Consider the following 23,214-nt stretch of genomic DNA (forward strand, 5'->3'; position numbering starts at 1 on the left):
AATTGAACCTTAATGAGTCGTTTACTTGGTGGCAACAACGGATCAACACAATTTCACGAACTTGGTATAAAATACACTTTTAAAAAAAATGAAAGTTTTTAAGTTCCCAGCTCCTGATCAGATCCACATACAGTGGAATTACTGAGATGTTGAACTGTCTAAAAAGATACAAAGAACAACACTATGCTGTTAGGACTATTGTATCACTGTACAACAACATTACTCATGTTCCAAATATCTCAGACACATTTTACTCATGGCTATGTCTCAGTGAGAAGAAAAATAAAACCCTTGAACCCCATCCCATAATTACTGAAATGATATTAATCTATTTATGAATAACCACGGAAAATAGGTATGACAAACTATGTAGCTAGGCAACTGTAACTCATTAAGTGAATGAAATACATTAGTATAATGCATTTCAGGTTTACTGCATTATTGTCAATATAACAATAACCTGGGTACAGCTGCATGTAGGTTATGGAAAGTATAGGGTAGCCAAAAGTAATGGAGTTCCACCTAAAGACGACATGTACCATGAAGCACCGCCTCAATCAGACGACATATTCAATTAGCAATTAACATCAAAGAAGTCATACTAATATTTGTCAGGGACATCAATAGTTTAAGAATAGGAATTTACCCTTTAGAACAAAGATTGAGTATATGGAAGAACCGGTAAGATTACCTTTCATTCCAATCACATTCTAAAAATCAATTGTCACGAGTCACGACAGAGATGAGCCAGAAGAGCGCAGCGTCTGATTTCTCCTACTCCTGCACTGGTTAGAATCACTTTACCTTCATAGTAAACAGTGCAGGTTTCTTTTGCAGTGCAGGGGTTAATCTGCTCAGTTGAGCGCTCCTGAATGCTTTCCTGCATTAAGGCTCAGCTGTTCATTGTTAGCCGCTCCTATCTCTTATATAATCTGGACCGTGGCAAGCACTCATTGTCAGAGCTAGCATTTGCTACATGGCTGGAGGGGGTTAGTTGGTGGTTATTTGAGAAGGCGATTGGTGGGTTTATCTATGATTGTTGCTAGCTTTTGGGTGTGTGCTAATTACCCTTCTACTTTGGTTTTACCCCATCCCCCACTCCCCAGTGCATTGCTCTGTTTGAGTATATTTGTAGGTTTGGTATTTTCCTTTATCCCTGTTCGCATTACCTTGCTAATCTGGTTGGTGTAATATGGTACATTACTACTCCCCTCTTCCCCGGGTGGGGGAAGGGTACAGACTCAAGGTGGATTCAGGACCAAAGCAAGGTACGTGGCCCCAGTGTCTTCACCATCACAAGTAATCCGGGGAATAGGGTGAGCTAGGGCGCTCCTAGAGTTAGGACAGGGAAGGAGCCCCTGGTCCCAGGACACCCAATAACAGAGTTGTGACATCAATAGTACAAAGTAGAATGTAAGAACTCTAATATATCTTATTACAGAAAAATTCTTCTTAGATTTGTATACTGTAGGGATCACCGCTCTTAGGCTACTTTCACACTAGCGTCGTGCCCTGCACGTCGCTATGCGACGTTGCAGCGCACTGACGCTAGCAGTGAAAGCGCCGCACAACGGGGGCAGTGGATGCTGTTTTTCAAAGCATCCGCTGCCCCATTGTGAGGCGCGGGGAGGCGGGGGCAGAGTTCCGGCGGCGCATGCGCGGTCGGAAATGCTGCAGACGACGCACCAAAAAACGTTACATGCAACGTTTTTTGGTGGCGACGGTCCGACGCAACAGTCGCATGACGGTTGCGACGTGTCGCACTGCGTCGCTAATGCAAGTCAATGGAGAAAAAACGCATCCTGCAAGCACTTTTGCAGGATGCATTTTTTTCTACAAAACGACGCATAGCGACGTGCAGTGCATGACGCTAGTGTGAAAGTAGCCTTAATTACCTGGTATAAACAGTCTTAAGACAGATGCAGATGGCTTATCAACTCACTGAGGAAACAGGTTAGAGCTGCTGACCATATAAGTCTATGGGTAGGGAAAGAAAGAAACAGCCAGCTACAGAGAAAGATAGCCAGCTGCTGCTTCTGAAGTCATAGCAACACTGTTTATTGCTAGAGCACAATTGCGTACTATTCGAGTTTGCCGAGGGTGCTCTGGTATGCACTGAGAGGCGCGGGGGCTCGAGTGAGATGTTCACGTCTTCAAGGACGCATGTTTAGCGGATGTTAGACAGCCACAAAACATGCAGGAATTGTCTCAATATGCGGCCGCGGGGACTCTAACATCTCACTCGAGCGCCCGCGCTATTCAGTGCATACCCGAGCACCCTTGGCAAACTGGAGTAAAGAGCACTTGCACACATCTCTATTTATTGCTACAAATGTCATTAAAGGAGTTGTCCAAGATTTTTACATTGATTCACAGCACCTGGCCATGGTCACTATGCAGATAACGGAGCTGTCCTGCTCCTCAAGTCAGCATATTGGACAGATACCAGCAGCAGGAACAGCTGATTGGCGGTGGTGCCAGGTGTCACTCCCCCACTAATCAAATATTGATTACCTATCCTAAGGATGGTTCACCAATATAACAGTACAGGACAAACCCTTCAACGCTACTGCTCCTTCCGAGTGGATGTTAAAACGAGATGGTGCATACAAATCAAAGTAGCTATTCTTCACCTGTTCTGTGGCAGAGTTCTGGGAAAAACAGACAATGGGAGATGGAGCCGGTAGAGGTGTAAACTGCTACTAAATGCTGAAAAGAAGCCATAAAATGGTCAGAAAAAAAAGGTTTATCACTCATGCTCACATACACACACAAAAAACAGCTTATTAAAAAAGGATTCTGTCAACACAGAACGACTATTTAAACCAAGGACAGGCGCACGGTGCATCATGGCAGGGCCAAACATCTACAGTGGCATGTAAAAGTTTTAGCACCTCTGGTGGAAATTACCGTTATTGTGAACAGCTAAGCAATTTGGTTTGTGTTCTCAGGGCCTGTTAGGAAAGGCCAGGTGATGCACATTTTCCAGCTGTATAAAAACCCAGCCTCCTCTAACCTTGTGCCAAAAACAGCAGCCATGGGTTATTCTAAGCAGCTGTCTTGCACTGACAATTAATATGGAGGAGGCCCACAAAGCAGGAGCAAGGTTATAAGATAGCAAAGCGTTGTCAAGTTGCCCTTTCCCAGGTTTGAAACGTAATTAAGAAATGGCAGTTAACAGGAACAATGTGGGGTCAAGATAAGGTAAGGTAGATCAAGCTAAATTTCAGTGAGCTGCTCGTAGGATTGCTAAAGAGGCAAATCTGAACCATCACTTGACTGCAAAAGACCTTCAGAATGATTTAGCAGACCCTGGAGTTGTGGTACATTGTTCTACTATTCAGAGAAACCTGCACAAATATGGCCTTCATGTTAGAGTCATCAAAAGAAAACCTCTCTTGTGTCCTCACCATAAAATTCAGTATCAGAAGTATGCTAAAGAACATCTAAACAAGCCTGATGAGGACTGATGATGTTAAAAGAGAACTGTTTGGCTACAATAATCAATATACAGGTGCTTCTCACAAAATTACTCATCAAAACGTTAATTTCAGTTCTTCAATACAAAAATCATAGTTACTTACCGATAACGGTATTTCTCTGATCCCATGACGGCACCACGGAGAGAGAGGGATCCGCCCTCAGGGACAGGAAACCTACAGGTGAAAAAGGCGGTAACTCTCTCCCACATCAGTTGGTTTACAGAGCATTATACAGAACTTTCAGCTGCAACTCAAATGATTATACAAACAAAAATTATTGGACTTAAACTTAAAAGAGGCACCACGTGGCTAATTATTAATAACTAACTAATTCTAGTGTGCACACCTATGTGTAAAGGGAGGGAATGTACCAATGCCGTCATGGGATCAGAGAAATACCGGTAAGTAACTAAGATTTTCTCTTACCCCCATGACGGCACCACGGAGAGATTTACATAGATTGTATATTAGGGGGGACCACTGCTTCCAGAACCCCTTTTCCAAAGGTGAGGTCTGAAGAAGCGGTCAAGTCTAAGCAGTAGTGCTTAAAGAATGTAGAGGGAGAAGACCAAGTGGCAGCTCTACATATCTGCTGTATTGAAGCGCCGGCTCTCTCCGCTCATGATGATGCTACCGCTCTCGTTGAATGGGCCCTTAACCCCTCTGGGATGGCTGTTCCACAGGAAGAGTAGGATAGGGTGATGGCGTCTCTTATCCATCTCACCATTGTGGCTTTTGATGCTTTTTGTCCTTTTCGTGGACCCTGGAAGCAGACAAACAGAGCCCTATCCTTTCTACACTCCCTAGTAGCTATTAGGTATTGGACCAGGCATCTCCTTACATCTAATGTATGTAACACTTCTTCCCCTTAATTTTTGAGATTGGGGCAGAAGGAGGGTAGTGAGATTTCCTGGGTTCTATGGAACTGTGATGCAACTTTCAGGAGGTAAGCTGGGTCGGCTCTAAGAATGACCCTATCAAACAGAATTTGCGTGAAGGGCGGGTACGCTGATAAGGCTTGCATATCACTAATGCGACGAGCTGAAGTTAATGCTACCAAAAGGGAGGTCTTAAGGGATAAGATTTTTAAGGACACCTCAGGTAGGGGAAGTTTTGGTTAGTTCATTAAGGACTAAGTTTAGGTCCCAGGGAGGAGTAGTGTGGAGGGAGATATCCCTGGATCTACTTGAGGCTCTAATGAATCGCGCTATCCAACGATTTTTGGCTAAGTCATGGTTGTACAATGCCCCCAAGGCCACCACTTGGACTTTTAAGGTGCTGGTGGACAGACCCTGCTCCAAACCTTTCTGCAAAAACTCCAAGATTTTGTTTATTGGAATCTCCCCAGTCAAGTCAGAACCGGACACTGAAATGAATTTTTTCCATACCTTCCCATATGCTTTAGTGGTTATAGGTTTTCTACACTGCAGTAGAGTCTATACTAAGTTTGAAGAAAACCCGCTACTGCTTAGGAGTTCTCTCTCAAAAGCCAAGCTGTCATGTGTAAATTTTCTATGTGTGATACACTGGTCCTTGGGACAAAAGGTCTGGAATGTCCAGGAGGACCCATGGGTCCGAGATAGACATCATCTTTAGCCATGAGAACCATATTCTCCGAGGCCAGAAAGGTGCTACTACAATCACCCTTGCTTTGTCGTCTCGAATCCTCCTCAATACTAAAGGGGATTAGAGCTATTGGTGGTAAAGCATAAGCAAGATGATAGTTCCAGGGTATTGTGAAGGCACCTAGAGCTAACGGGCCCCCCCAAGGGTCCATTGAACATAAGGTCTCTATTTTCCGATTCCGACTGTTCGCAAATAAATCTATCTCTGGTTGCCCCCAGAGATTTACAATCTGGTTAAACACTGACTGGTTTGATTCCCACTCCCCTTGTTTTAGACGTGTTCGGCTTAGAAAGTCCGTTGTTCAGTTTTCTGAGCATTTTATGTGAAGGGCTGACAGAGATTTTAGATTGTGTTTCGCTAGATGGATGGACTTTGTTACCTCCATCAAGGCTCGAGACCTGGTGCCCCCCCTGGTGGTTTAGGTATGCTACCACAACCTGGTTGTCCGAGAACACCCTTACATGTGGGAACAAAGAAAGTCCATACAGTGGATTAGAGCTAGTTTTACTGCTAGTAACTCTTTCATGTTCGAGGAGGTTGACTTTTGATCGTGAGACCAGGGACCCTGTAGATGTTTGTAGATGTGCCCCCCACCCCCAAGGACTTCCCTTAGTTTCCTTGACGCATAGTGGCGCCCCGGAAGTGAGGTTTCGCTCATGCGCACTGCGTCAATATCCGGCAGTGCTTTGCGACGCTCGTTTTCTTAGGGGAAGGCGTGCGCGACCGAGAATACCGGTGTCCTGCTCTCCCTGGGCTGCGCGATGCAGAGGCCGACACCTCACACTGTGCAGCGCTGACAGGCGCGTAAACGCCAGCTCCTCCACCTCCAGGTGTCTGAGGACCGGTGTCCATGAATGTAGTGGCCGCCACCACCCTCATGCAATGCGGCTGTTGCTGCAAACCCCTTCAAGTAGCAGCCGCTACTATAGGGAAGAAAAAGGGTTTTTTTTTTCTCTTTTCGGGAGAGGCAGACTTGTTCCTCCTTCACTGCCTCACCCCACTCACCCTCAAGGTCCGCCGACCCCGGCGGTGGTGCTTCTGGGGAGGAAATATCACCGACCCAGCCGAGGCAGGGAGCCCCACTGCCTGACACTGTACTGGATCGGCCCCCAGCATCCCACGGAGATTCTCCAGGTACGTGCTGTTGGTTCCCCATCAGGGACAGGAAACCAACTGATGTGGGAGAGAGGTACCGTCTTTTTCACCTGTAGGTTTCCTGTCCCTGAGGGCGGATCCCTCTCTCTCCGTGGTGCCGTCATGGGGGAAAGAGAAAAGTGAAACTCATTATATAGAGTCATTACAAACAGAGTGATCTATTTCAACTGGTTATTTCTGTTAATGTTGATGATTATAGCTTACAGAATATGAAAATCATTAAGTCATTATCACAGTAAATTAAAATGCTTTATAACACCAGCTTGAAAAATGATTTTAAAATCCAAAGGTTTGGCCTACTGAAATGTATGTTCAGTGAAATGCACTCAATACTTGGTTGGGGCTCCTTTTGCATCAATGCGGCATGGCATGGAGGCGATCAGCCTGTGGTACTGCTGAGGTATTATGAAAGGCCCAGGTTGCTTTGATAACAGCCTTCAGCTCGTCTGCATTGCTCTTGTTGGGTCTGGCGTCTCATCTTCCTTTTGACAGGCGAGTTTGCTGGCCAATCAAGCACAGTGATACTGTTGATTTTAAACCAGGTATTGGTCCTTTTGGCAATGTGGACATGTGCCAAGTCCTGATGAAGAATTAAATTTCCATCTTTAAAAAGGTTGTCGGCAGAGGGAATCATGAAGTGCTCTCAAAATTCGTGGTAGACGGCTGCGCTGACTTTGATCTTGATAAAACACAGTGGACCTACATCAGCAAATGACATGGCTCCACAAACCATCATTGATTGTGGAAACTTCACACTAGACCTCAAACAGCTTGGATTGTGTGCTTCTCCACTCTTCCTCCAGAATCTGGGACCTTGATTTCCAATGAAATGCATAATTTACTTTAAACTGATAACACCTTGGACCACTAAGCAACAGTCCAGTTCTTTTTCTCCTTGGCCCAGGTAAGACGCTTCTGGCATTGTCTTATTGGTCATGAGTGGCTTGACACAAGGAATGTGACACTTATAGCCCATGTCCTGGATACCTCTGTGTGTGGTGGCCCTTGAAGCACTGACTCCAGCAGCAGTCCACTCCTTGTGTATCTCCCCCAAATTTTTGAATGGCTTTTTCTTAATCCTTTCAAGGCTGTGGTTATCCCGGTTACTTGTGCACCTTTTTCTACCATATTTTTTCCTTTCACTCAACTTTCCATTAATATGCTTGGGTACAGCACTCTGAACAGCCAGCTTCTTTAGCAATGACCTTTTGTGGCTTACTCTCCTTGTTGAGTGTCAAAGATGACAGATGTCCAGAAGGCAAAGTCAGCAGTATTCCCCATTATTGTGGAGCCTACTGAAACAGACTAAAGGACCTTTTAAATGCTTGTGAAGCCTTTGCAGGTATTTTTTGTTAATTATTCTAATTTAATGAGATAATGACTTTTGGGTTTTCATTGGATGTAAGCCATAATCATCAAAATTAACAAATAACCACTTGAAATAGATCATTCTGTTTGGGATGACCTGCCCGTTTTCTTCCGACGTGTACTGTAACGTCTCCTATTAGTTTCGTGACCACATGAGGGAGGGCTCTGCATTGAAAGTGCCTTCTGATGCCCGCTATCATTACTGCCACTCTTTTCGGTATGCTGTGTGTATTGGCACGTGGTAATACGTGACTCTTAGGTCTAGGACGGCCATATAACAACCAGAAAAGAGCAGTTGTACCGCTGATTTTATTGACTCCATCTTGAACTCGCGAATTTTCAAGAATTTGTTTAAGCTTTTCAGGTTGATAATTGTCCTGTATGAGCTGTCCAGGTTCTTTACCAGAAACAGGGAAGAATAAAATCCTTTCCTCTTTTCTCCTGGTAGAACTTCCTGCAAAACATGAATTTCTAGGAGGCTCAGTATCTGTTTCCAGAGCTTTTTGCCCCGAGAAGAATGTTCGTGGGGCAGTCATGAGAAACCTCTCTGGTGGATATTTCAGGAACTCCAGTCTTAATCCTGATCTTATCAGACTGAGGATCCAAGTGCTGGAGTTAATCTTCTCCCAAGCTGGAAGGAAAAAGTCATTTAGAGGGTTTCCTACTATCCCAGGAGGGACCAAACAAGAATTCTTTGCCCTTTCTGGGCCGATTATCCAACCTATCGTGTTCTGTTGACGTTCTCCTTCTGCTGAATTTCTTCCTCCGAAAGGACTGCCTGAAGGACAAGAAGGCAAGTTTTAGAAACTTTTTTACTTTCCATAGCTTTTTCCAGGATGTCATGCAAAGCTGTACCGAATAAATACTTTCCTTCACAAGGAAGAGAACACAGTTTCCCTTTTGCTTGTAAGTCCCCCTGTGCGGCGTTTCAACCAAACTGCTCTCTGGCCTGCACTGAATAGCGCAGCAGATCTTGTGGCTAATCTGGCCAAGGATGGCCATCGCCCCTTTGATTACTGGGAGTGTGGCCAAAATGGAGTCTCTAGGTGAATCTTCCCTCAGACGGACTTCCAGCCAGATCATAAGAGACCTATCTGTGCAGGCTGCCGCAATGGCTGGCCTCAGAGTGCCCGCCAATGACTCCCAGGTACCCTTTAGAAAGGTATATCAACCTTTTTCTCAAGGGGGTCTCTTAGTAAGCCTGCATCAAAGGGAAGGGATTACCTTTGTGAGGCTTTGAATATAGCGACATCCAATTTGGGGACTTTATTCAAGGATGTCATTGCCTCTTCATCAAAGGGGTACTTCCTTTTAAAGAAAGATGGCAGAGGGCCCTTTTTCTCGGGCCTTTACCAGTCTTTATTAATGAGATCAAGCACTTTCTCATTAATAGAAAAGGATCTATGTTTCTTCAGGTATAAAGTCCAGAACATAAAAATTACATCTTGGACTTATTTTTTGACCTTTTGGACGACCAGACTCATTGTGGACCTCACGGCTTTAACTAAATAGTCTATTTCCTTGAGGGGAAAACAACAACCCATTCCTGGGTCATTTACTGATGATGACCCTGAAGAATCCTCTAAAACCCCTTCATCTGAGTCTATAGCCAATGACGTGCGAGATCTTTTAGCCCTGTCTCTGCGTGGTGCTTCCGAGTGGGACAGGGATCTTTATCAAATTCTCTACCTCCGTCCTGATGAGAGTCTTTAAGCTGGAGGAGAAATATGGGGTCTCATTTGCAATTGTATTATCGATACATGATTGGCACAATTTTTGGGGCCATACACCATGTTCCAAATTATTATGCAAATGACATTTTTCTCGGATTTTCCTAAATGGTTGGTGCATATGACAGTCAGTCTAAGGCTACGTTCACATTTGCGTTGCTGGGCGCAGCGTCGTCGACGCAACGCACAACGCATGTCAAACGCATACACAACGCAGCGTTTTTTGACGCATGCATTGTCCTATACAATTGAAGATCCAAAACGCCCCCCCCCAAAAAAAATGTTGTCAAAAGGGCCATGCGTCAAAAAACACGGCTCAACGCAGGCAACTGCGCCCTATGCGTTTTTCATAGACATTAATGTGTTTTTTTGGCGCATTTACGACGCAGGTGCGTTGCATGCATTTTTCTTCGGAAATGTGACGCATCAAAACTGCAACCTGTAGCGTCGTCCGCGCCCTGCCTGGTGCGCCAAAAAAACGCATGAGTCATACAACGCATGACAACGCATACCGGCGCATGTCCATGCGCCCCCCATTTTAAAGATAGGGGCACATCACGCATGCGTCGACGACGCTGCGCCCAACAACGCAAATGTGAACGTAGCCTAATAAAAGTCATCACCCGTTAAGAGTATACATCGAATTTTATTGAAGAAACCTCCCAATGATAACCGTATAATCTCCAAAATGAATAAAAACTCAAAATGCACTGTTCCAAATTATTAGGCACAGTAGAATTTCATAACATTTGATATGTTTTAAAAAGAACTGAAAATGCTCATTTGTGGAATTTGCAGCATTAGGAGGTCACATTCACTCTACAAAAAAGCTATTTAACACCAAAACATCCTAACAGGCAAAGTTACATGTTAACATAGGAACCCTTCTTTGATATCATCTTCACAATTCTTGCATCTATTGAACTTGTGAGTTTCTGGAGAGTTTCTGCTTGTATTTCTTTGCATGAAGTCAGAATAGCCTCCCAGAGCTGCTGTTTTGATGTGAACTGCCTCCCACCCTCAAAGGTCTTTTGCTTGATGATACTCCAAAGGTTCTCTATAGGGTTGAGGTCAGGGGAAGATGGTGGCCAAACCATGAGTTTAATCTCCTTTTATGCCCATAGCAGCCAATGACTCAGGTATTCTTTGCAGCATGAGATGGTGCATTGTTATGCATGAAGATGATTTTGCTCCTGAAGGCACGTTTCTGCTTTTTATACCATGGAAGAAAGTCGTCAGTCAGAAACTCTATATAATTTGCAGAGGTCATTTTCACACCTTCAGGGACCTACCAGCTGTTTCCCCATGACTCTGGCCCAAAACATGTCTCCTCCACCTCCTTGCTGACGTCGCAGCCTTGTTGGGACATGGTGGCCATTTACCAACCATCCACTACTCCATCCATCTGGACCATCCAGGGTTGCTCGACACTCATCAGTAAACAAGACTGTTTGAAAATTAGTCTTCATGTATGTCTGGGCCCACTGCAACCGATTCTGGTTGTGAACACTGTTTAGCAGTGGCCGAATAGTAGGTTTATGCACCACAGCAAGCCTTTGAAGGATCCTACACCTTGAGGTTCGAGGGACTCCAGAGGCACCAGCAGCTGCAAATAACTGCTGCTTTGTAATGGTATTTTGGCAGCTGCTCTCTTAATCCAATGAATTTGTCTGGCCGAAACCTTCCTCATTATGCCTTTATCTGCATGAACTCTGTCTGTGCTCTGTTTCAGTCACAAATCTCTTCACAGTAGGCTGATCATGCTTAAGTTTTCATGAAACATCTAATGTTTTAATACCTTGTCCAAGGCATTGCACTATTAACGCTTTTCAGCAGCAGAGAGATCCTTTTTATTTCCCATATTGCTTGAAACCTGTGGCCTGCTCAATAATGTGGATCATCATTTTTAAGTAGTTTTCCTTTAATTAGAATCACCTGGAAAACTAATTATCACATGTGTTTAAGATTGATTTCAGTGATCCACTGAGCCCTGGGACATAATACCATCCACGAGTTTATTAGAAAAAACAAAACAATTAAATCTTTATGTCACTTAAATTCAATTTGTATAATAATTTGGAACAAAGTGTACACTAGACAATGCCTGACAGAACTGAGCACAAGCCCTGTGCTTTTTTTCTGTGCATTTTCTAGGGGATTCCTAGCCAGAAAAGCACAAGGACAGAGGGAGAGAGGGAGACTTTCATTATTAAAATGACATTCACGTAGCTCACTCACCACTCAGAGGAATCACCACTCAGAGAAATTGAAGAGCACCACAACAGGAGGCAGAATGTCATCCGAAATCCTCCATTCTGATAGAGATGTGCCGACTTGCCCTGGAATTCTTGGACCTGCGTGCACCACTTGAGCGTCCGGTACTTCTATCCTATCCTAGAGTGGTCACTCCTGTGAATGCTTCTGACACCTAGGTCGCTGTGGCTGCTCTGGCTCTAAGTGCTGCTGCATCTGCAGCACCTGCTGCTGTGCATCCACCATGACTGCACTAGTGCCCCTGCCTGACCGGTGATCCACCCTTTAATATTATACTCCAGAGGATCTGCCGGCCGATGCGCTCCTGCAGATTACGGCACTCGCCCCAGAAGTACTCTGGGTGAAAGGTCCCAGCCGCGTCAGAGCGAGACTTCCGGCGGGGTCACAGAGCGCGGTCGAAAACCAGGACACGTGGCTGCTGGCTTACCATGCGGTGATGGCGCCGCAGACCTCCAGTCTGACGGACGAAACCCCATTGGGCCCCCTGCAGGGTCCAGCAATCCCGGTGCCAGCCACAGTAGAGATGGTGCCCTGCCCCAGCCGACCGGCCCAGGATCTGGGAACTTTTCTTCTTTCCTCACATCTTTTGCCACCATCCAGGACTGAAGGTTCCCCCCGTCAAGGACAAGAAACCACTGATGCTGAGAGAGGAGCCACCTTTTTATATTTAAGGTTTCTGGTCCTTGAATGGTGGATCCCATCTCTCATTGGTGTGGTCATGGGTTACAGAACCTGGGGGGGGGGGGGGGGTTCAAGGTGCTCACCGCACATCTAGTTAAGATCCTTGAGGGGTCTAGTTTCTAAAATAGGGTCACTTGTTGGGGGTTTCCACTGTTTAGGCACATCAGGAGCTCTCCAAACGCGACATGGCGTCTGCTTTTGATTCCACTCAGTTTTGAGTTCAAAAAGTCAAACGGTTTAGAAAGCAAGGTGAACTACCCAAAGTTATCATACAGGTGCTATAACCAGTAATAAAAAATATTACAAGAACAAGAGAGATAAACGCACTACTGTACGATATGCACACTACAGGTTGAATTATTATTCAACTTGCAGTGTGCATATCATACAGTAGTGCTTTTCTCTCTCGTGTTCTTGCAAAAAGTCAAACTGTGATACTTTATCAAAATATTAATATTTGCGCTAAAATTTCAGTAAAAAATAAATATAAACATAACACCGTGTTAACCATTCATAGGTGATGACATAGGTGCAAGGATAGGGTACCTTAGTCCTGTAGACTGTATATAAATAGTCGCCCCTGCGTCTTGGAAGGTCCTTCAGGTGGCTTTCGTCAGTTTTAAGTGTCCCAATTGTGCCAAATGCCAGAGGAAATAGGTGATGATATTGTAAAGCAAAGACAATTGTCCGGGTACCGCCGTCCCGGCCGGTGACAGGCGTGCTTCCCAGAGATAAAGCAAGTCTGCCGAGCACTGGCAGTTAAGGCTTAGTCCTAAGATCGAGCCGGCAAGGCGCAGCGTGGCTGCAGGACCTTGCATGACGTCACTACCACGTGATCAGTCACGTGACCGGCTACAGAGCGCACACCGAACCACACTTATCCGACGCGTTTCGGAATCTGATTCTTTCTTCAGGCACTGTGATACTTCCCTTCCAAGCCCTGCCGTGCACACAAACAGTGGTTTCCCCACCGGCATATGGGGTATTGGCATGCTCAGGCGAAATGGAACAATTTTTGGGGTCCATTTTTATTCTGGTACCCTTGTGAAAATTTTAAAAAAATTGGGTTTCAAGTAAAATTTGTGTGAAAAAAGTTAAATGTTTATTTTTTCTTACCACATTGCATTAATTCCTGTGAAGCACCTAAAGTTAATAAACTTTTTTAATGTGGTTTTTGAGCACCTTGAGGGATGCAGTTTATACGATGGTGTCACTTTTGGGTATTTTCTGCCATATAGGCCCGTCAAAGTCACTTCAAATGTGATGTGGTCCCTAAAAAAAAATGGTTTTGCAAATTTTGCTGGAAAAGCGAGAAATCGCTGGTCAACATTTAACCCTTATAACTTCCTAATAAAAAAAATGAGGTTTCAAAAAATTGTGCTGATATAAAGTAGACTTGTTATTTATTAAGTATTTTGTGTGACATATCGCTCTGATTTAAGTGCATAAAAATTAAAAGTTTGAAAATAGCAAAATTTTCCAAAATTTTGCCAAATTTTAGATTTTTTTCACAAAAAAGTCATATTAAAGGACAATATGTCACCAAAAAACAGTCTCAGTCGTGGGATCCATATTGAAGAGTTACCGTATTTTAAAGTGACACTGGTCAGTATTGTAGAATTTGGACTGGTCATGAAGGTGAAAACATTCTTAGGGGTGAACTGCATAACTTTTTTTTTCTAATGAGGAGACTTTGTAAAATGTATGAATATTTGTAATGTACTCCATTACACTACCTTGCTTCCTTTTCTCTCAAAGTACATGTTTTATAGGCCATTTTACCTGCCTCATTCATGCACTTAGTGTAGCTGTTTTCAACTGCAGGTCTAGCAAAAATCAGTACTTCCGGTGTGAGCTTCTCTGCTCCATTCCACTATTCTCGGATACCACTTACTAAATCTGTCTCCCTAAACATGGCTGTGGGGAGCAGAAAAGCTCACAAAAGGAGTACCGATTTTTGCTAGATCTGCATTTCAAAACAGCATCTACTCTAAGTGCATGAACAAGGCAGCAGAAACAGCACATAGTGTTTAAGAGAAGTTAGCAAGATAAATTAATGGAGAACACTACAAAAATTCATACGTGGCAAAAACTAATCATTAAATAAATATATACAAATAAAAAAGTTTAGCTACTAAATGTATTTCACGTTTTTCTTACCCATACAGAGTCAGAGTCTAATGTGGATTAGAAGACACTAAGTGGGCATCTGTGTTACTGCTTTGCATTAGAACATCCCCTGGTTTGTACTACCCAAACAGGCACGGATTTACAGAACACTGTGTTCCTTTTTAGTTCATTTCACCTGCCTATGTTGTTAGTAAAACATGAATGTGTGTCCTCTAAGTGATGCTGGGAGCTAATCTCACTACTCATCCGATTTCTGGATTCTGCAGCAGCTGTGTTCGCCTATGAGGGATGTCTTTTTTGTTTCAACATTTCCATATGTAAGCAGGGGATTCAATTCCTAATATAATTTTGCTGTGGCCCTTGGTGCACTGTGAAAAATCCACTTTTACTCTGTGTCACCACTTTGACCCTCCTGTTTATTGCACCACCAAATGCAACCAATCCATAGTGGTATAATGAGCATTGTACCATGAGTATTGAGGTGGCACTGGCATCATGGCAAGCAGTGGGGGCAACATAATAGACTCTTGGCAAAGCATTTGGTGCTCATAACAATGTTCATTCAGCTTTTCAACAGGATATCTTTTGGTCATCACACCTATGAGGGCTCCACATATCAAGTGTAGGCGACAGATTAGCAAACACTTGGAGGCCGCTGCCTGGACAGGTTTAACTTATCAAATACCCAATACTGCTCAATAAGCTCTACAATGCCAAAAGCTGAATTTGTACCATATTGTAGATACATATCTATCTGTGCAATTTTAATTTTATTACTTTTGATGAAAAAGCAGTACTACTTCTTACTGCTCTACAACTAGATTCTTCTACAGAAATTTGAGAGAATGACGCAGACATGAAATTTAGCAAAATGTATCCACAGTGCGGCATCTGACCTGATGATCATAATCTGCTATTTCCATCTAAAACCTACACCACAGATTGGGTGATGGCGGCATGGGTAGATAGTTACATGAATAAGGTGCCGGCATTTTCTGTACATAGTAATTCAAGTATTTAGTGCTAAGTACTGCTCATAGAGGATGGTGGCCCTCTCTGGCACAAGGGCCCACCGAAGGATTCTCCTGTGGGCCAGTCCAAATCTGGACTTGAGCTGTAAGAGAACATGATACCCAACAACTCTACAGAAACTTCTGATACATTTAGGTTATGCTGCCTAATAGAAAGCCCTCGCTTGACCTGGTTAAACCACCAACTCCATTTAGGGACAAGAGGACACAGACCTGGGAAGCATGTAAATCAAGCCAAACCTAAGAGGACTTACACATAAGAAGATGGTGTATAAGAAATTAGTCACCAAGCATGCACACTGCTAAGCAACTGAAGATTGCGGTATGTAGAGTCAAGGTATAATCTACAGCACAGAACCTTTCTTGGAAGGTTAATGAACAACTTGCTGCAAACTTGTTACCATGCATACCAAGATAACGCCCCACCAGTGTTGTTATCCAATAGCTATGGTAATATTACATTATCATATTTTGCATTTACACTTCAGTGGCTTACATCAACTTTGGATTACAACTAGGCTGCACCGAGAACGATGACCCAGCTCCGCACAAGACACAGGAATTAAAATATATATAAAATATATATATTTCCATTTGCCACAAATCTATCTCCGGTACCATGAAGACAATCATTAAGCAATGCCACCTTCCCCATAATTAAGCATTTATACGGCCTTTTTACAGTAGTTCTCCAGTTAATACACATTGTACTTAATGGTGCCTAGTAAAGTTATGGAACTTACTAATATGTGTCAATCTTCAGATATCTGCCCTATTATCAGCAGGACCTTTCGAAGGCTAGAAACAGGCAATGGTTTCCAGAATCGCTGCATCATATGTTGTATGTGAAGGGGGTTGTTTGACTTGCTCTTTTAAATAGCCAAGCCAGACCCTTTACTGTCACACATAGGCGCTGGCTTAGCTACTGAAATGAGCAGTCAGGCAGCCCCTTTACAGAGACCTGATGATCTGCTGACCTAGGGGATTCTCTCCTGCATCAAAACACAAGCCAGAGGTAAAGCTGCCGAGACCCAGTACCAGAGCAAATATCTGAGGATCCGGATACACGTGATAACTGAAGCATATGAGAGAGTTGTATACTTACTATTCTAAAAAGAAACCTGTCAGCAGGCTTTATTATCTTCCAAGTGATCTAATCTGTGCACATTGAATCTGTACCTTTCATTTGTCAATCCTTTATTCCATTACTAAGTACGGTAACTGCTTTACTAATTTTTATGTTAAGGAGCCTTAGCTCTGCTCTTAAAGCTCGCCAACCTCTCTCCACCAGTCATCCATTACCGACTGACAGGTCACTCTTCTCTTACTAGTTGCTCTCCCACCCAATATCTTACTCAGGCTCTGTCATTCCCTGGGGATGAGGACATTATGAAAGTTCACATGCGTCGCCCCAGGGAATGATGGCTCCTGTCAGGTCACTGGCAGGGTAAGCAGATCCCTTAGACAAGAGTGACCTGTCATTCAGAGACTGGAAGGCGGCAGGGCCAACCCATTGCACTTGTGACTCATTTAAATGAAAATTTAGAAAAGCCATTATTCAGAAATGGAATAAACGATTGCAAACACAAAAAGTATAGGATGAATCTGCATTACAGCAACCTAAGGTCAGCTGGGGGTACTAAAACCAGCTGACCGGTTCCCTTTAAGCATACTTAATTTATTTTCAACTGCACAATTCCTTTAAGGAAATGAAAGGTAAATTTATAACCTGTGATCCAAAACATTGGCCTAAACCAATAACTAGAATCTATGATACACAAACACACAACAAAGAAATGGTTACACTTTACTCAATATCGATTTCCATCTTCATGAGATGATTTACTTGACTAATAAAACCCCCTTGACTATAAAGACAAGCTGCTGCAAAGTGTACACAAACTTTCCTTAGTGTCTCCTGACCAAGATATTGAGTATGCTAAGAAAATGGAGGAATTGCTGTAGATTGGTTAACTAAGAACCAATATAGGAATATTCTGCAACTACTTTATGGTGGTACAGATAAAGACAATATACTGGTAATAGGAATCTAAAATTACTGGTTGGTTTCAGTGTACCCATTGTTCTTTTCTTATACTTTGGTGAACATGATAAGTGCGGACGGCTAGGCTAACCTGGAGACATTGCTGGTGTAGAAAGTTGCACTGAGCAGGAAGCAGCGTCCGTAATGAGGAAACGATAGATTAGAACCACCTGTTGTGTACATGGCAGAACTGTGCCAGCAAGAGACGCTTTGTGAAATTAACAAACACCATCCCGTCTGGATACTAGAGAACGCTATAGAAAACTTACATGTCCTCAAAATGTATCAGTTTTATTTACATCTTATCAACTTGCCCATAATGGGGACATTCTAGGGCAATTAATTAAAGAAAAGTTTATATACTATTTTACATGATATGGCCGACAGCCATGTAATGTGCATGGCCGGCTTAAGAATTAGGCCTAGACAGTAGCTTGTACATTACCCATTAGTTGGATTAACTATGTGCCTTAAAAGTGTGACACAATTTTGGAGCATGAGGGTCGCATGTTTGGCCTTGCACTTTTCGGCTAAACTGTGACACTATAGTGTTAAAGTCATGAAAGACAGTTACTTGGCATATCCTGCCAAATAATTCTTGTTCATTTAGCTTGATAACTCTCTCCCAATCTATGTAATTCTCCAGGCTTGTACAGTTCTTCCACGTGTCCCCTACTTTGTATTAACATACAACACAAGTAGCACAGCTATATATAGAGGACACATAGAAAACCATATGGCTGCAGGACCAAGTTATACAGTGTTTGTTGTCTGTTACCATGGAGACACAACCTGCAGGGGAGCTGTAGAAACAAAGCAGCAGACCTATTTAACGGAAATGGAATAAAATGCTTAAGAAGGTGGACGTAGCCTTTAAAAAAAATTTAAAAAAAAAAGGTATGAACTGGGCACATTTGCCTTTATCAGGGCTCATCTGTTTCCCCTCAAGATTAGCAGTGCTGGGGGTGTATGGCAGCCAACTTAAATCAACCCCACCATCACAAATTAAGCTGAACTGAACCGTAGAGTCACAGTTGTAGGAACCATTTGTTACATGACTGCCATCTCTTTCTGAAGTTCAACCACTGAAGCTGTTGGCGATCACAATTCTCATGCTCTGAAGCTTTCTTACAATGGCATTAGATTTCTTAAAAAACCTGGCATCAGAAGCTTCAGAGTGTTTAAGAGAAACCTTTACACTATGAACAACACTTGACATTTCTAGAAATCGGTTCTATAAATCAGATTAACAAACTAAATTATGTATAATCCATAAACACGTCTTCTATTTCATTTAACAGCTTTTCCATTTCACTCAAGATGATAAAACCTTTATCTCACTAACATCTTCCCATCATTGATATTAATAGAAAACACACAAAAATAAGCAAAAAAACAAAACAGGTGTCGTCAATATTTTGCTTGATTTCAGAATCACAGCCTAGAAATGCACTTTTCACCTGATATTACCAATGCCTTGTATGCTAGAAAAACGCTAGAAGTGATCGAGTCATAAAGGGTCTTACCTGTTTCCAGAGAAAGACATCACTCATGTTAAGCCTCCAAGAAATGATGAGATGCAAAGACGACAGGATCACCCCACTCAACACTGCAGCTCTCATGCGCACAGGAAGCAGGGTGTAGATGATGTAGATGAAGAAAACACTCCACCAGATCCCTTCAGAGGCACTACGTGGGGTGACCATAAGAACCCCTAGAATTTGCACTGCAAACAGGACGGCAATAACTAGATAACTCACAATCCACATATAGTCTTGGTGAAAGCCATTACGGTTGCAGACCACCATGAGTGACAGAAAGAGGGCCATAGCCACAGCAAGTACTGAAACGTAAAGTACCTGGGGCTCACCATGTGTGCAATGAAAAATAAGCATCACGAGACACACCAGCACCAGAGCACCCATTAACATAGTCAGACTGCTCTGGTTCATCTGGAAGAAATAGCGTTGGTACAAGCGCTCCAGTTTGGCAGACTGAAACTTCTTAGATTGGAACACTTGAAGAATCCTTGCCCAACACTCTCTAGGGGTTAGATGGTGTTCACCCTCATCCATGTCAACTGCTTCAGTTGAGCCCATTTTTGAGCACTTGGCCTCCCCGTCCTCAAAGCCAAGGGCAACAGATTTTAGTCCCAGGTCACCCCCTGTCCCCTTTTTTCCATAATGGTCCTCTTGCCACGTGCAGCGGAGGCCTAAGTTGTTGCGGCTATTGAGCTCCATCTCAGGGTCCTGAAGGCAGCTCATGTAACGTGGGCCACATAAAGATGTATTTTTGCGCTTGCCTTTCTTTCCATTGCGCTCCCCCCATGCCGTTTTACGCTCATCCACTTTAGGGACCAGGATGCCACTAAACCACGACATTCTGCTGCTGGTAATACAAAGAAAAGGCTCAGAGACAAATACAGTCAACCACAATAACTTAATACACAATTTGCTAAATAAGGTACCTGCTTTGCCCCCCCCCCCACCCCCAAATAGCAAGATTAGTGTATCCAGGAAACATGGATATCTTTATATATCTATGTGTACCAGTTCATACATGTGAAAGTGGCAGTACCTACCTCTCCTGAGTAAGATGTGGCAGCTTCCCAGAAGCTCCTGGCTGGGTAGGTGATACACGGCATTTATTCCGTCTGGTGGAGAGGTGGGGGAGGACCTCTGTTTCTGAACTTGCTAGTTCAATGGCATTGGGAGGAATATTGGGAGAGATCTCAATTGGGCACCTGTAAAGCAAATAATGGTATAAGACATAGTATTAGCACAAACAGCCATGAGGTAAACCATGACTAAATCAGTCTTTACTAAACACAATTACAATGTGGCTAATTAATAGCCCCCGCAATTTTCCTTCAGCAGATGAGGAGCACACATGGCGGAAGATGCACTTGTACTAGACAATCAAAAAAAAAAAAATGAACCTAAAAAAATGACACTTTCAGGCCAAAACAAAAAAACAATCTAGAATGACCAAACACCCGAATCACGTCTATAAGCTGCATGTGCTGATCAGCTATAGATGGCAATGTTGCTCTCAGAGGTAAGATTTTCTCAGCAAATCTCGACAAATTTTGACAGGATATTCTGAAAAATTCTGCCCCTCAGGCATGAAGGATCTGGACCTAACCCATCTACAGTTCCTCTAAGAGGACGCGTCTGATGCTTCATTTGACCACATTCACACATTCAGTATGGTCAGTATTTTACATCAGTATTTTTAAGCCTATTCTATTTAAGTCTATTATACTTTTTAGCTTATTGTTCCACTCCTAATTTTGGATGACATATACTGATGTCATTTTTCAGAACCATTCATCTTCCAATTCCTTCAAATTTCTTAATGAAACTACAAACTTTGGTAAATAATTTCGTATGGAACAACAAGAGGGCAAGAATAGCAAAGAGAATTTCATGGGAAAAAAAAAAAGTCTAGAGGAGGCTTGGGTCTCCCCAACTTATCTTGCAATTTTTATTCGTTTCTTATTAAGTAAAGAAATTTTTTGCTGAAGAGTGACACTTCCAATGCTTGGCTTAAATTCCTCTTCTCTAACTTAAAAAACATTCAATCCCTCTTTACTAGACCCAGCAAACCCTATTTTTCAAGCCACTATTGTTGCTTGGAAAAGATTAGCGAAACCTGTTAAAAAAAAAAAAAATTCCAAAATTTGAAGAACTTAACAACTTAAGCATTTTCCACTTTCTTTCATTGACTTTATGAGTATGGAAAACATTCCTACATCTTGGTCCTTAGCAGGCATAAAAAGATAAAAAATTTGTATAACGGGAAAAGGTTTATCCCTTTGGGAACTCAAGGCTGAAATATGGATTGTCTTGTACGACTTTCTTTAAAATCCTACTTGTTAAAAAAAAGTTTCAAAAACTGTTAAATAGAAGATCTCCTCTTTCTGAGATAAGAAGTCTATTATTGGGAAAACCCAAACAAATTGTAATAGAATACTAGGAGTTTATATAATTACTTCAATAAGGGTACATGTCCACGGTCAGGATGGCCGGCGGTATCGTCGGAGCGGCTAAGCCGCTCGGCACTAAGCCCCGCCCCCTTTCTGGGACGCGATGATGCCGGATGTGTTAACTGTACACATCCGGGATCATCACACTCCTCGCATAGGGCCCTGTGATATTCCTTGCGGCGACGCTGCGGCGCCGCAGGGAACACGGACATGCTGCGATCTGAAAAGACGCGCAGCATGTCCGGAGTCGCAGGGCCGCCGCGTGCGTGTTTCCACGCATAGTGGACACGGGATTTCAAAAAATCCCCTCCACTATGCTGGAACATCTGGACGCTGCGTGTTTGACGCTGCAGCTCTGCGCAGCGTCAAACACGCAGCGTTTACTGACCGTGGACACGTACCGTAACAATACTTTATTTGAAAACAGCTCCCACATGATAAAATGGGAATAAAACTAAACAAAATCGTTTTCAATAGAACAATGGGAGAAAGCTTTAAGAAACTAACTTATGAATCTATTATCTGCATGTTCCTCCACAAATCTTATAAAATCTTTGCAAAATGGTATTGTACACCAATTAGATTGTCCAAAATAAAACCAAATCATTCTCCTAAATGTTAGAGAGAGTGTGGTATTGATGGTGACTTATTGCATATCTATTGGATATGCCCAAAAATTAAAAATCTTTGGGACCAAGTGTCTCTACTTGTCAACCAACTACTCCAAAGAAAATTGATCTCATCTCCCCAAATGGCTCTCCTTTCCCTTGAGATGGAACATCCTTCCCCTGCATCAAGAACATTGTTAATCCTCATATTCCTTGTGGTGAAACATTCGATTGCAACCCACTGGAAAAAAAAAAATCTACACCCCCTAAATTCCTAGCCATCAGAGAGAATTTAATTATACAAAACATAGTAACATAAATATACTATTGTGAATAATTTGAAAAACATAAAAAATGGTAACTCTGGACACAAGTATTCCCATAAGGCATTCATTGTGTGTTGTAAACTAATTTTTGTGCTCTGTGTCACCATGAAACATGTAGTATTTTAAATTTGTGTGTTCTCTGATTATTTGTATTCTGTGTTTCAAAGCTGTAAGAAACTCTATTGTATATCCCAAGTTCTCCCTATTGTCCTTATTTTTACTAGTTTTTCCCTCCTCAATATTCAATAAAAATTATTGAAACACAACTACCGATGTAAAATATGGACCAAATAATCAACATGTGGATGTGCCCACTGGAATAAAGAAAAGCTTAGCCAGAGTACATGTTTGTGGCAGAGCTACTGGCCTAAAGAATATGCACCGAATGTGTACAGGCAGCTCAAAGGAAGTATAACACTTTAAGCACAGATTAATGGCATACTGATAGGATACCCTATTATCCAACGTACACATATGCATGCATCACGTATGAGATTACTGAAAGGATCCCCTTCCATTAAGGGAACCTGTCAGGTCCCCCATGCCCTCCAAATCACCAGCATTCACCTATTTGCGATTAAACGCCCTGCATAATGTAATTCAGTTCAATAAATGCTTTTAAAAAAGCATTTATAATGTTCCCGTTGCTTATGCTAATGAGGGCTTTGATTGGTCGATGGGGCATGGTAACAATTTGCACAAGACTGCCTCATTCCCAGCTCCTGCAAATCTAGCGCAAGTGCGCCGCTCACTTTGGCAGCATCAACGCAT

General features: G+C 42.9%; 1 protein-coding gene across 2 annotated transcripts in view; it reads right to left on the minus strand.

The window, feature by feature from the left end:
- The window catches only part of ADCY6 (adenylate cyclase 6), a 289,333-nt gene that overhangs the window by 187,607 nt on the left and 78,512 nt on the right, over nt 1-23,214 (minus strand). The window contains exons 2-3 of one of the 2 annotated variants that reach the window (XM_077297459.1): nt 20,103-20,264; nt 19,048-19,909 (exon numbers count right to left, since the gene is read on the minus strand). In XM_077297459.1, coding sequence (XP_077153574.1) covers nt 19,048-19,902 — 855 coding nt within the window. In that variant the 5' untranslated portion in view covers nt 19,903-19,909; nt 20,103-20,264. The remainder of the gene's footprint in view (nt 1-19,047; nt 19,910-20,102; nt 20,265-23,214) is intronic. The other variant, XM_077297460.1, reaches the window with a different exon arrangement.

Source organism: Ranitomeya variabilis, chromosome 3 (assembly GCF_051348905.1).
Source record: "Ranitomeya variabilis isolate aRanVar5 chromosome 3, aRanVar5.hap1, whole genome shotgun sequence".
NCBI classification, from domain to species: domain Eukaryota; kingdom Metazoa; phylum Chordata; class Amphibia; order Anura; family Dendrobatidae; genus Ranitomeya; species Ranitomeya variabilis.